The sequence below is a fragment of the Palaemon carinicauda genome, chromosome 31 (assembly GCF_036898095.1).
Source record: "Palaemon carinicauda isolate YSFRI2023 chromosome 31, ASM3689809v2, whole genome shotgun sequence".
NCBI lineage: Eukaryota > Metazoa > Arthropoda > Malacostraca > Decapoda > Palaemonidae > Palaemon > Palaemon carinicauda.
In genome coordinates, this window is record NC_090755.1 from 43,357,134 (window position 1) to 43,372,126 (window position 14,993).

The 14,993-nt window shown below is 35.1% G+C and overlaps 1 protein-coding gene across 1 annotated transcript; it reads right to left on the reverse strand.

Annotated features, from left to right (window-relative positions):
* Nucleotides 1–13,975: 13,975 nt before the first annotated feature.
* On the reverse strand, nucleotides 13,976–14,623 carry LOC137624712 (uncharacterized). The gene has a single exon (XM_068355663.1). The coding sequence runs from the start codon at nucleotides 14,621–14,623 to the stop codon at nucleotides 13,976–13,978; it is 648 nt and encodes a 215-aa protein (XP_068211764.1).
* Nucleotides 14,624–14,993: the final 370 nt, after the last annotated feature.

Sequence of the window (14,993 nt, forward strand, 5' to 3'; positions counted from 1 at the left end):
CTCTGGGGTCGCAAGCCAGTTCCAAGCCACGAGAATAATATATTAGATTATTCTGGAAGTAACTAAGGTTTATATGTAGGCACTTCAGGGCTGCATAGCAGCAGAAGAGGAAAATCTGTCCTGTGAAAAAGCCAAAATTCTCCCTCTCTCTCTAGTGCCCATAGTGTGTTCTCTCTAAATTGATTAAGTTTAATTACGACTTATTATGTGTAAATATTACTGGCTCGGTAATATTTATGAAAATATGTGAAGTTAGTAAGTTTATCAGTTACTTTATGAAAGTTCTTTAAAAGCTTAAGCATTAGACTGTAATTATTTCTTTTGTCTTAGTCAAAGGTTCTATTAAGATTTAATTTCAAATTAAGTGATTATATAATTTTCAGACCATAACATTTTTGTTTTAATATAAGTTTTGTTCAGACTTAACATTTCAAGTGATTTTTTGTTTATGCAAACTCTCTCAAGATGTTGTAATTAATATAGAATATATTTATTCTTGAAAAGAGTGTATTATTTCAATGATCTGTGTTTAATTCAGTATTCGATCGTACCCCTGTTTAAGAATTGTAGTAAGAGGTGTTTTTTAATAATTCTTAATAATAATTATCCACTGTAGTTTTGAGTGAACTAAAGAGAACTTTGGATAGTCAGTGTTTTCATGTATTGCTCTCTGGGAGTTATATAATCGCCCCAGAGCTCGGGTATTAATATTTTAAAGCGTAACAGATTTAATATAAAAACAAACAGGTGAGTTTGCAACTCGAGAGGTTGTATGGCTTGGCAGTAGCAATATATATAATATTATATATATATATATATATATATATATATATATATATATATATATATATATATATATATATATATCTATATCTATATCTATATATATATATATATATATATATATATATATATATATGTATATATATATATGTATATATATATATATATATATATATATATATACATACAAATATGTATATATATATATATATATATATATATATATATATATATATATATATATATATACATATATATATATATATATATATGTATATATATATATATATATATATATATATATATATATATACATATATATATGTATATATATATATATATATATATATATATATACATAAATATATATATATATATATATATATATATATATATATATATATATATATATATATATATATATATATATATATATACAAATATGTATATATATATATATATATATATATATATATATATATATACAAATATGTATATATATATATATATATATATATATATATATATATATATATATATGTATGTATATATATATATATATATATATATATATATATATATATATATATATATATATATATATATATATATATATGCAAAAGAACCACAGAGAAAATGATAATAGGAAATATAAGATTAAGTCCTGACTAGTTTCGTGATACTTCTTCAGAGGACTGGTCTATTGAACGAGGTTTCTTCAAATTTTATAGGTATAGTAAACGTAGGAACTTACATAAAGTGACTTATAGAACAATGGCGCTCCAATACCAGCTACCTGCGCTGTTATCAGGTGTTTCCTTGGCGGAGATCAAACCTCATTAGACTAGACACCTGCTAGATAGGGTCATTTCTGGTGACCGGTAAATTCTTCTTTTGACTTTTAATACAATTTCATTATATCAATAATGGTAGCCTTATTCATATAAATATATCAGCAAAATTACATGTATATATAAAACATATCTATATTTATAAAAAATATATAAATATACATATACGTACGAGTACACATACAGGTATACATATACAGACACTTACATACACTTACATACACATGTTTTTTTCACATGATATACATATATATATAGTTCTGCACATATAACCTCATTACCATAAATATACAATTACGTGTATATCAGCACTTATATCTAACAAAACAATAAATAGTGCCAAAGTACTTATGTATACTATAAGAAATAATTGTACCAATCAGCGAATGGTAGTTTAGTTCTAAATATTAATTTCACAGTAACGTTAATTATTCAGAGTATATTCAGTTTTACATTAAGTGTTTAAAGTGTTTTATATAGCTTTCAAATCTGTTTACATATAAAGGCGTCAAGTTTATACATCACTTGTCCTACATTCAAGTAGTTGTCAAAGGTTTTTTTATGAAACTGGACTCTATGCTGTTTCTTCCTAATAAGTTATTTGAATGAACCAATTTCTTTGCGCATGACCAATTAATAGCGTGATTTACATCTCTCATGTGGGCAAAGAGTGCATTATTATCTTGAGCATATCTGACACTTTTCTTTTGTTGTTCAATTCTCTCTTCTAGGGCCCTACCAGTTTGACCAATATAGAATTGTTCACATGAAATGCATGGAATTCGATATACACATCCCTTGGTAATGTCAGGAGAATTCTCTAATATGTCTTTTTTTATTTTATTGCTATTATTAAATGCTAAATTTAAATTGAACATTTTCAACAGTTGGGGAATTTCTTTAAAAGAATTATTATAAGGCAGTACAAGTAAATTTTGTGTATTGTAGTTCTTCCTGTTATAATTATCGGAAAAGGGTCTTTTTGGCTGTTCTTAGTGCATCATCTAACACAATTTAAGGGTACTTCAGTTTCTTGCCTATTGTTCTAATCGCATTTATTTCATCATCAATATATTCAGAGCTGCAGACTCGAAATGCTCTTAAAAACATAGAAGAAAATACAGATTTCTTAACTTTGTTGCTTTGATTTTAGTAGTAATAGACATATGCCGAGATATTCGTTGGCTTACTGTATACGCTAAACTTTAGTCTATTGTTACACCTGTGTATACGACAGTCCAAAAAAGGTAGGGTACAATTATCCTCCTGCTCCATAGTGAAATTAATTGATGGTACCAAGCTATTATATTTAAGAAAAAAAAAATATGTAAATTTTCATTTCCTGGCCACATACATATTATGTCGTCAATATAGCAAAACCATTTTACATTATTAGTTATGATGTTATATCATATTTTCATTTTCCCTGTGGTTCTTTTGCATCCAAGCATCACGTTTCCCTGCAATTTTTACGCACACACATACACACACACACACACATATATATATATATATATATATATATATATATATATATATATATATATATATATATATATATATATATATATATATATATATACATACATATATGCCTATCAAATTCAGGTTTTCTGTACTTAGAATTGAAATCAACCCATCTTCAGCATCGTAACTAATTGGTAGGTTTGGGACTTGGCATTCGATTAATGATAAATTTATGAACATTTAAACGTGTTTTTCATATATATTAATACATTACAGTCTGGATTCTCTTAACGACCTCGGGATCAGAGCCCCAGGCGAAATCACTCAAAGACTATAGTATCAGACCGGCCGGATTTGAATCCTGGTCCTGGATACCTGTATGCCAGTGACAATGCCACTCAGCCACAAAGAAAGATAAAAGTCAATGACAATTCTTCTGTACATATACCTGTCAAATTCAGGTTTTCTGTACTTAGAATTGAAATCAACCCATCATCACCATCGTAACTAATTGGTAAGTTTGGGACTTGGCATTCGATTAATGATAAATTTTTGCACATTTGAACGTGTTTTTCATATTTTAAATAAGCCATATATATTAATACAATAGAGTCTGGATTCTCTTAACGACCTCGGGATCAGAGCCCGAGGCGAAATCACTCAAAGACTATAGTATCAGACCGGCCGGGATTTGAACCCTGGTCCGTCCTGGATACCTGTATGCCAGTGACCATGCCACTCAGCCACGAAGAGAAATAAAAGTCAATGACAATTCTTCTGTACATATACCTGTCAAATTTAGGTTTTCTGTACTTAGAATTGAAATCAACCCATCTTCACCATCGTAACTAATTGGTAGGTTTAGGACTTGGCATTTGATTAATGATAAATTTTTGCACATTTAAACGTGTTTTTCACATTTCAAATAAGCCATATATATTAATACATTAAAGTCTGGATTTTCTTAACGACCTTGGGATCAGAGCCCGAGGCGAAATCACTCAAAGACTATAGTATCACACCAGCCGGGATTTGAACCCTGGTGCAGGATACCCATATGCCAGTGACCATGCCACTCAGCCACGAAGAAAGATAAAAGTCAATGACAATTTTTCTGTACATATACTTGTCAAATTCTGGTTTTCTCTACTTAGAATTGAAATCAACCCATCTTCACCATCGTAACTAATTGGTATGTTTGGGACTTGGCATTCGATTAATGATAAATTTTTGCACATTTTAACGTTTTTTTCATATTTCAAATAAGCCATATATATTAATACATTAAAGTCTGGATTCTCTTAATGACCTCGGGATCAGAGCCCCAGGCGAAATCACTCATAGACTATAGTATCAGACCGGCCGGGATTTGAACCCTGGTCCAGGATATCTGTATGCCAGTGCTGGTCTGATACTATAGTCTTTGAGCGATTTCAACTGGGGCTCTGATCTCGAGGTCGTTAAGAGAATCCAGACTTTAATGTAGTAATATATATGGCTTACTTGAAACATGAAAAACACGTTTAAATGTGCAAAAATTTATCATTCATCGAATGCCAAGTCCTAAACCTACCAATTAGTTACGATGGTGTTGATGGCTTCATCAACACTTGTCAGGTTCCGAACTCCATAGACAATGCACAAGTACTCTTCAACTACACCAGCAACATCTGGATCGACAACATATGAATCTCCAAGGTGACTAATTGGTGATGTGATCCTAGGGTAGTTTCTCATTATTTCAAATGGCTTCCACTTTGCTTCTCTCATAAAAGAGGCTGTGTAATCACAGCCTGTCAGAGCATGGAAGCTAGGTAGAGCATCGCATATAGGTACAGTCAGTTTGGTTGCAAGATGTGACATATCTATGAAACGCCTGGAATTTCTATAACTCAAGTAAACATCCATCCAAATCTGTGCATTAAGAAACCTAGCATGGTAGAGAATGAGGATGAAGATGTCAGTGTCATTACTTCAAATGACAATCACTGGGGCCATATCATGGTTAACAGCAACAAAGTCTGCATGGTACAGTAACCTTGTATCGGCCTCTTCATGCCTGCACTGAAGCTTATGAACCCGGATTGTGTTGATATTTCCACTTGATGAAGTGTAAAGGTAGCATTCATGTTCCACTGCAAAGTATACCTGATGTCCCTGAATAGTCGAAGCATATTTATCTGATGACCATTCATCCTCCAAGAAGGCAAAATCTCTGTTTTGAATTGTGATGTGCTCCAAGCTGTGTTGAGATCTGGTGGTCTTTTCTGTGACGAGCCAGTCATTATGTAGGTAGTGGGTGTCCTACCACGCAAGTCATGTTCAATGCCCTTGAAACTTGGCCCATTAGCATATATGTCACAGACTGTGTACAATTTCACCAGTGCTACAAGCTTGTTTCAAAATGGACATTGCCATCCTCCCATAGTGTTACGATCCTCGTGGGGATCGAACCAGGTTCTTTTGAATGGATTAATGAAATTGTGATTTTTCGACCACAATAAACAATTAAACAAAAGGAAATATAGAAAGAAAACTCGCAAAAGAAAACATAATTTTATTTACAACTAGTCAAAGGTAAATGTTTCTTAATTGAGTTCTTAGGAAGCACTGAACTAAACAAAGAAAATCATTTGATTAAACTACACTCCAGCAAATAGGGGAACAGTCAAGATAGTAGATAAATAATAAAAAAAAAAAGAAAATACTACTCTTCACAGCAGCTCTCGACGGTTGACAGGAACGTAGATATTTCAGGTCCAGGCGTTTCGTGGTCGGTAATGAGGGCAGGGGTCAACTCGTTCTGACATCCCGGACAAGGCTGGTTACGTTTGCATTCTGGTCCTTACGTCTTCTCTCCTTCCCTGTGCTTGTTCTCCCTCTCTCTCTCTCTGTGTACTCTCGTTCTATCTGTCTTACTCTCTCTTCTTTCGTTCGTACTCTTGTTCTGTCTCTCGTACCCCCTTCTCTCGTTCTCGCTGAAGTTTATATATCCCTGTATGGGAGGAGTTAACTCTGGACAATTCCATATAAGGAAATTTTCTCCTTTCTTCATCTTTATTGGTTTTCGTTAAAACCATGCCTCTGATAACATCTAGAGAAACGCTCTGGTGGTATAATCAAGATCCATATCGCGCTATAATTGAAGCGAGGCCTGTGTTTACCTTTTGTTAATGTATATTCTTCGGTGACAACACTGCTCTTCTTGTCCTATGGGTCCTTTCATAATGTTGGCTCCTTGGTTTGCTACAGACAGAGGATCGTTATGCCCAAAGACCGCTGACCTAGGCACCTCTAATAAATTTCTTGATCTCCATCAGCAACGGTGACAGTTTCCAGTAAACACTAGCGGGACCTCCTCTCTCTTTGTTTCTCAAGAGTAGAAAATTCACATGTTTTATCATTCTTTTCTATATTATTCTATCTACCCATGACACATAGGTGGATGGCATGTCAAGCGTACAGAAGAAGAACATAGCATAAAAAATATAGACATCAGTCCTGTCTGGTATGGCATTCAAGGTTCCCATTGCTTCTAATTTTTCCATTAATGTGCTCTTTGATGTCTTGTTCATATTACCAGTTATATGACACAATGAGAAAGGAACTGGAGTGAGAAGATAGGACAGAACAATACTGACAAATACAACAGCCTTCCAAATATGTCTCTGGTGCATTTTGCTTCCTTGATCTATTTGTCCTTTGTGGTGAACTTAACTTTTACTGCATCCTGTGAGGAATTCATCACCTTTATTCGCTTAAAAGCCCGTTCAAAACGCCCCCCATCTATCTTACATTCATCAACAAAAACTGGATGCTAGGTAGATCCAGTTTCTTTTGACTGGAGAAAACTGTCTTTCCCACCATCCGAGGCAGCTTTGCCAGTGTTTAGGCAATACAGAGTATCATGTGAATGGATTGAGAGTGTTCTCCACCTCTGTGATCGTGCTTTTAAGGTCTGCATTGTCTTTGGCTATCCTCAATGACTTTAGTTCCTTTATTGCATCATCCACCAGTGTGATTCCAGCCATTTCCAGGAGACAACTCACAATTGCTCCCATAAAAGATCTTGTCACTGTCCACCTCTTAGGGGCTGCAACATTCTGTGTAAATGCAGCAATACCCTTTTGCCTGGATGTGGCATCCCTATTCACAGTCTGCTCTAAGGTAATATCAACTGCACTTCTGGAAAAGATATTCTTAGTTCTCTGCACAGAGAGTTCACCTCCGTCAAAACTTGGCTTGATTCCCGAATGTGTCATTTCCATATTGAGCAGAATGAGATGATACAATGACCTCCAATGGGCATAGTTTGGCTTGTGAGTTGCAAAGAATATTGGAATCATTGAGCTTAAAGCATAGATGTAGAGGTCTAGGTCATTTGTTCTGCCGGCCCTGTCAAAAAGCATGAATATATGAACAAGATCTATGTAGAGAAACCAGAACATAGCAGTAGAGCCATGATGACCCTGACGAGTCTGATCACAGAATCCACCATATCTCTCCAACAAATTACAAATTGCAGTAACTCCAATTTATCAAAAGTGATTGGGATGATGGGTCTGCAGAAAAGGAATTCAACCACGCCATGCATTCATCTGGTATTCTACCTTCTACAATAAATTGCTTAAAATGCAGAGTCTGCAAGGCAATTGCAAACAGGGGATGGATACGCTTCCAACAATGAATCCTCTTACTGAACCATGAGCCGCCACGTCAGCCGAGCAAAGAACCTTGGTAAAACCAGACGATTCAACATTATAAACTAATGGGCTGAAATAGGCAATGGAAATATGAAAAGCACAAAAACAAACGAAGATATTGTCAAAGAGAGGGGATTCTTGCGCTTGGATCGGGAGTGGAGGTTTTGTGAAAGAAAGGTCATATGTCACTATAGCATATGCCTCATCGCGCTCACACGCAACCTTTTGAGACCTTACCAAAACTTCTTTAACTACATCCAATCTTGTTGGTGGCACTTAAATATTTTCCATATACCCAATCTGCTGCAAAGGGAGTCTGTCCTCTGTGACCAAGGAATTCCAGCCATGCCACAGAGGAGTGCTGGACATCAGGCAGCAGCAGATTGACCAGATTATATCCATTTTCTTTGCTATCTCCGGGCTGGATGGTGGATCTTGTGAATATTCTTTCAAATTCGAACTTCGACAGTGATGGCTTTCTTTTATATGACATGATTTGTCACTGAAGCGTATAAAATATTCGTCGTCTTTTCACAGGTACTTGGTCAGTAGTTGCATTAGTATTCGTGGTCCCTTCAGTCTGAGCACCTTACAACCCCCCCCCCCCCCTCTCACCCCCACCCCTGCAGCAGGCCTATTCTGGTAGCATATCCCATCGGTGTCATGAAGTGTCTTTGCCAGATAAAGTTTCTCCCAGCTCGTCATAATTATCCCAAGCAAGACCTGTGGAGAGACCAACTTGAGGTAAGAGCATATCAGGTAAAAGCTGACCTTCTGCTGTGATTTTCTACACCATTTCCGTCTCAATTGATTCAGCTGTGTGATAATTTACCGCAACCGGTGCAACTACCTGTGAGGCTTTTCATTCCAACTCCCAGACAAAGATTCTTGGATGGTTTTACTCTTCCCGGCTGGTACAGAACATAACATCCTGGGATAGTCAGACTACCCTTCGTTTTACTGACTCACTAGGCATATCTTTATTCTGCAAGCCACAGAGAATTGTGGTAAAAAACAAATGAAGAAGGTCTTGAATTTTTACTTGCCCTTTCTTAAAATCATCAAGTGACAAGGACACAGGCAATTCAGGTGCGCACTTACAAATTTCAAGGATGTTAGAACGCAATGTAGAGGCTGCTTCAGTCACAATATGCTCTTCCGAGCTGCTAAATTTTGAAGCTGTTGAAAAGGCCAGTTTTTTATTTGCCCTGCTAGAATACACTAACAAACGTTCTTTCCTACTTAAACAATCTATTTTGACTCTTTCACCAAAATGTTTCATAATCCTATTCCCTAAAGTTGAGACTTTGTGAAGTACAATCTCAACATTAGATATTTGCTCTAGAAATCTAAGGTAATGTCGATATAATGAAACACGGTATATATTCAGGACGATAACTGTCAATGACTGAGGATTCAATGTATTGGAATATACTTGTTGAAGCAATACTGTTTGCATTGTCACTCTCAGGAAACACTGTTCTCTTTAATGTGTCCCTCTTTTGATTCAGGAATATCTCGTTTACAGTCATTATGATATTTCACCTCTTTGCTATGAAACCCAATGTCACCTATCATCCCAACCATTTCACAACTATTTAGAGGACGAGCAGCTTCTTTGATATTTTTTTTCAACAGAATCACATACACATGTGGTGAGTGTTTATTCCTTTCCCCGAATTTTCTTTCGAGTTTTTTTTGCAGAATATGCACACATTTGGTAAAACCCCTGATGTCGATACAGCAAGCTTAGTCAGTTGGCTGCGAAGGTAAGGGCAGTTATCATTTGTTTGCTGCGGATTATCAAACCTGACAAAATTGAAACTCTAATATTTCATATCTAGGACTATACTTATTTGTAAACAGCCATTTACATACATAAAAACTGAATTTGTATAAGGAGTTGTGGATCAACATTTTTGAAGTTACACATATGAACTGAACTGACTATTCATATCTCACTGCCAGAAATCTGCATAAAATTTCTTCAATGGTTTTAATCTAAATTATAGATCCACTCCCATACGTCATTACTGCGGATGAAGCAATTGAAAAAAAAAAGAAAAAAAAATCGTATGCATTAATAACCATATTACCTTGACGAGAGCTCACAGCCATTAGTGGCATACTATTTACAGCGGCAGGGTGATGTTCATTACATTATTAAAGAATAACTGTTTTTATAATGTTTTAAAGACAAAACAGGTGCACACACAAAGTCAATAAAACAGATCTCAGTAATGTAGGTGAAACATCTATCAACTAAATTTTAAACGATTTGACAAGTGAATTTCACAGGAACCGTTTAATAATGACTTTTGTCATATCAGTCATATTGCTGGAATAGATCCCATCTTCTTCAAAAAAATTCATTTATGTCTCTTCTTTATATTTTGTTCATAATTAGTAAATCTTGGAAATTTTTTTAAATCTTATTTAGCCAAAATACATCTAAAACCCAAACCCAACATTTCAAAGGGCGGACCTTTACCTTTTGACCCCTAGTGACCACCAATAATCAGTTAATTAATGTTGTTTGATATGAAATAAATTTAAAGATCAATAGCATCATTTTGGTATATAGTTCCTCATTCTAGGCCCAGTGTGAGAGGAGCTACAGCAAATTTTCTTTCCCCTACCCCCATATTTTGCCGAAAAATGAAAAGTCTATTTTCGGACAAAAGGGGTTAATAAAATCCACATCCAGCGCTGCCCAACATAAGGATACCGATTTTTGGATATCGCATGGTAGACCCTTTCCAGAAATGCCCACTAAAATTTTGGTAATTTCTGTTAAATAAATGGCTAGTAGCTCTTGGACTACTTCAAGAATTATACAATCACTTGTTTTAATAGAAATTTACTCATGAAAATATTTAATTTTGACAATTAATGAAAAAAGTTGACACTTTAAAACTATAGGAAGTAAACAATAATTACATTTACATATAAATAACGGTTACTCTTACGTCTTTTGGGCTCATACAAGGGTTGCGAACAGTTAAGCAAAAATAAATGCAATTCACTGTTTAACCAATTCATATGGACAGGTAAAAAAAAAAGAAAAAAAAAAAGAAAAAAAAAATAAATAAATAAATAAATTACAATATAAACTGTGCTCACAAGCTCACTTCATTTCTTCCAGATGGAAATTGCTAAAGGTTTTAGCAAGCACTATACACTTTTGAGAGAAAACACTATTTACTTTTGATAGGAAACACCATGGCTGAAGAGGTGCTGGTGAGAGGGATGGCGGAAGCACAAATCTTGTGGAATGTCAGGCTGGATCTCTATCTTCTATGCATTGCTAGGCCCTTATAAATCATTCTGGAATATTCGAGCTAATCATTCTAGTAGTGTGGGGGTTTGGTCTGGACACATCTCCCAACATGAGGTTGCCAACTTGGCAGTTTGTAGTAGGGTTCTATCGTCACCTGATTGGACAACCCACTCAGTTAACTCCCCCCTACCTCCTCTTATAACATTAAAAAAAAGAGAATATTTTTGTTTTGATCCTTATTGCCTCTTTCCACCACGTTGAAACACGATGCAACCCCTAGCGTTTGTGTCATATAGCATACCTTTTCATAAGTTTTCATAAGACTTCGTAACCATGTGAAGTGAAAAATTCATTCTTTGACGAAACGTGAATTTACAAATACAGAACTGATTGAAAAAATAATTAAATGAATGACAAGTCTTATGTAATTTATATACATTTATTTAATCCTACATGACTGGAACTCACGTTAAGAGTTGATTAAATATATCTTGAATAAAAAGTAAAATACGTGAATAAAAGAATCTACTTACATAAGATCATCTTCATAAGATAGCTCCCCCCAAAAATAGATTATTTATATCGAGATTTAATCCACTGATTCAACACAAGATAAATAATCTGTCACCACGATCTCTTCACCGGATATATTTTTTTACAACAATGCAATATAGTTGGAAACATAATGACCATCTAGTTAACTTTTGATTATTACTCTTTATGTTATTAACAGAAATTATAGGATTGTGATCTGAGTAAACCGTAATTTCTTCATTCTATGATATATTTACATAAACTTCAAACTTCTTTATCGCTGTTATTATTATTATTATCATTATTATTATTATTATTATTATCACTAGCCAAGCTACAACCGTAGTTGGAAAAGCAAGATGCTATAAGCCAGGGGCTCCAATAGGGAAAAATAGTGCAGTGAGGAAAGGAAATAAGGAAATAAATAAATGATTAGAACAAATTAACAATAAATCATTCTAAAAACAGTAACAACGTCAAAACAGATATGTCATACATAAACATTAAAAAGACTTATGTCAGCCTGTTCAACATAAAAATATTTGCTGCAACTTAGAACTTTTGAAGTTCTACTGATTCAACTACTGGATTAGGAAGATCAATCCACAACTTAGTCACCGTGGGAATAAAGCTTCTAGAATACTGTGTAGTATTGAGTCTCATGATGGAGAAGGCCTGGCAATTAGAATTAACTGCTTGCCTAGTCCTACGAACAGGATAGAATTGTCCAGGGAGATCTGAATGTGAAGGATGGTCAGAGTTATGAAAACTCTTATGTCACATGAATAATGAACTAATTGAACGATGGTGCCAAAGATTAATATCTAGATCAGGAATAAGAAATTTAATAGAACGTATGTTTCTGTCCAACAAATTAAGATGAGAATCAGCAGCTGAATACCAGACGGGAGAACAATACTCAAAACAAGGTAGAATGAAAGAATTAAAACACTTCTTCAAAATAGATTGATCACTGAAAATCTTGTAAGACTTTCTCAATAAGCCAATTTTTTTGTGCAATGGAAGAAGACAGACCTAATGTGTTTCTCAAAAGTAAATTTGCTGTCGAGAATCAAACCTAAAATTTTAAAAGAGTCACAAATTTAAAGAAAAATTATCAATACTGAGATCCAGGTGTTAAGGAGCCACCGTCCTTGACCTACTTACAATCATACTTTGAGTTTTATTAGGATTCAACTTTATACCCCATAATTTGCACCATGCACTAATTTTAGCTAGATTCAGCAACCCCAGATCTATATTCAGGGGATGGAATTGATGCAAAGAGTGTAGCATCATCTGCATATGCAACACGCTTTTTTTCAAGACTTTACCATATGTCATGTGTATATAGTATGAAAAGTAATGGGCCAAGAACACTACCCTGTGGAACACCAGATATCACATTCCTATACTCACTATGGTGCCCATTATCGTTACTTATTAGGGTTAAACAAGCAACAACATATAATGACTTCAGTCAATTACAGAAATTACTAATTACCAGATTCGTTTAAGAGAACTCAACACCCTTTCTCTACATAAAGTATTCATTGCGTTGTGTTACAAAGACAAAAAGACATACTATATTCTATTGTGCTTTTTCCCCCCCAATTATTACTTACTAGTTTCATATGAAGTTCTTGCCGAGTTCGGATTACAATAGGCACGGGTAAACCACGATACCATTAATATATATTTAATTTTACCCAGTCATGGAATCCCACACACAGATATGCATATCCCTAGCAATTTCTCCCATTGAAGGCAGTTAAATAATATATGATACTCATCCAAAGTTCGGTTGACTAATTCATCCAATTCATTAAATACTGAGAAGGAACGGCATCGTTAATCAAAGTGAAATTCTCTTCACTCTAATTAAGTTCTCCTATTACCAAACCACGCTACGAACGTTGAGACTTGAGAAGCGATCGACAGCAACTGTGGCCGTTACCTCTGCTGCCTCTGTCATGAAAATAATACGTTCGCGCTCTCACCCAAACTCACGACTTCGGTCTCGTTCGCTCACGACAAAAGAAACAACAAAACGAACGAAACGAACAATCCAACACGAACCGAACGAATCTATCAAACAACTTACATCGCATTGTTAACCAATTATACAACTATTCACAAGACAATATTCCTTGGTAACAATGCTTATTACAATTAAATATAGATAAAACGTTCATTTGTACACAAACCTGCACATTTCCACTTAATGCAATGTAATATAAAGGAACATTTTCCATATACAACATGAACATAGATATTCAATAACAATTGATTTTTCCATGTCGTTATTGTAAATAACGACATATTCCCCGCCACAAAAAGTTATAATATACAAGTATTTACAACAGTCCCTTTTGAATCAAATCTTTTCTAGTTTCTGCAGCCACACGAGCAGCCTTCCTAGATGGTCGGGTACTCACTTCAGGAATTTTGGCAGGATCAGGAGTCTCAACTTCTTGCCACAACTCTAACGGGTACAACTTCACAATGGGACGCATGATCTGGCCATGGGAGGTTTTGAGGGTAGCTACCCTAACTACATTGTCAGACCCAACATGCACTTGAATCACCTGACCCAACATCCATTTGTTTCTTGGCCGTTCATCATGTATGAGGACGACATCTATTTTCGGCCAAGAATTATGTTGGACTCCAATTCGATGAGTCTCTCTTATAGAAATCAAATATTCATGTTTCAATCTTTTCCATAATTGATCACATAATTTGGATATGTAAAGGAATCTCTTTTCTACATTTTCAGTTTTACTAAACAATGGATCCTCAGATACCTCCTCCCAATTAATCATTTCCTTAGGAAAGGATCTTAATTTTCTACCCAAGATCAGGGGATTAGGTGTTAAAATCTCCTTCTGATCAAGGTCCCCCGATGTGTAGCTTAGTGACCTGTCATTTATGATGGATTCCAATTCCCCTAAAATGCAGGATAACTCATCATAACTAAGAAGAGCTCGACCGATTACCTTCATCATACAGGTTTTCAGTAGTCCAATCAATCTCTCCCAGATTCCACCAAACCAAGGTGCTCTTGCTGGTATAAATTTCCACTTACACTATTTTCTCCAGATGGTTTTGAAAAAGCAGGCTATCTGCCATCGTTTTCAGATATTCAGATGCTGCTACGAAAGTAGTGGCGTTGTCACTCAACATTAGTGAAGGAAAGCCTTTACGGTTGCTAAACTTCTGGAAGACCATGAGGAATGAGTCAGCAGACTGATTTCTGACTACTTCCAGATGTATACCCCTAGTGATCGGGCATGTGAATAGTATGACATACACCTTCTCCGGATTTTGCTTCCCTTCCTTTATCCATAACACCCCGGTGTAATCCACCCCCGT

Excerpts from the sequence above, each read along its gene's own strand:
- LOC137624712 (XM_068355663.1), bottom strand. The coding sequence starts at position 14,623 with ATGAAGGTAATCGGTCGAGCTCTTCTTAGTTATGATGAGTTATCCTGC.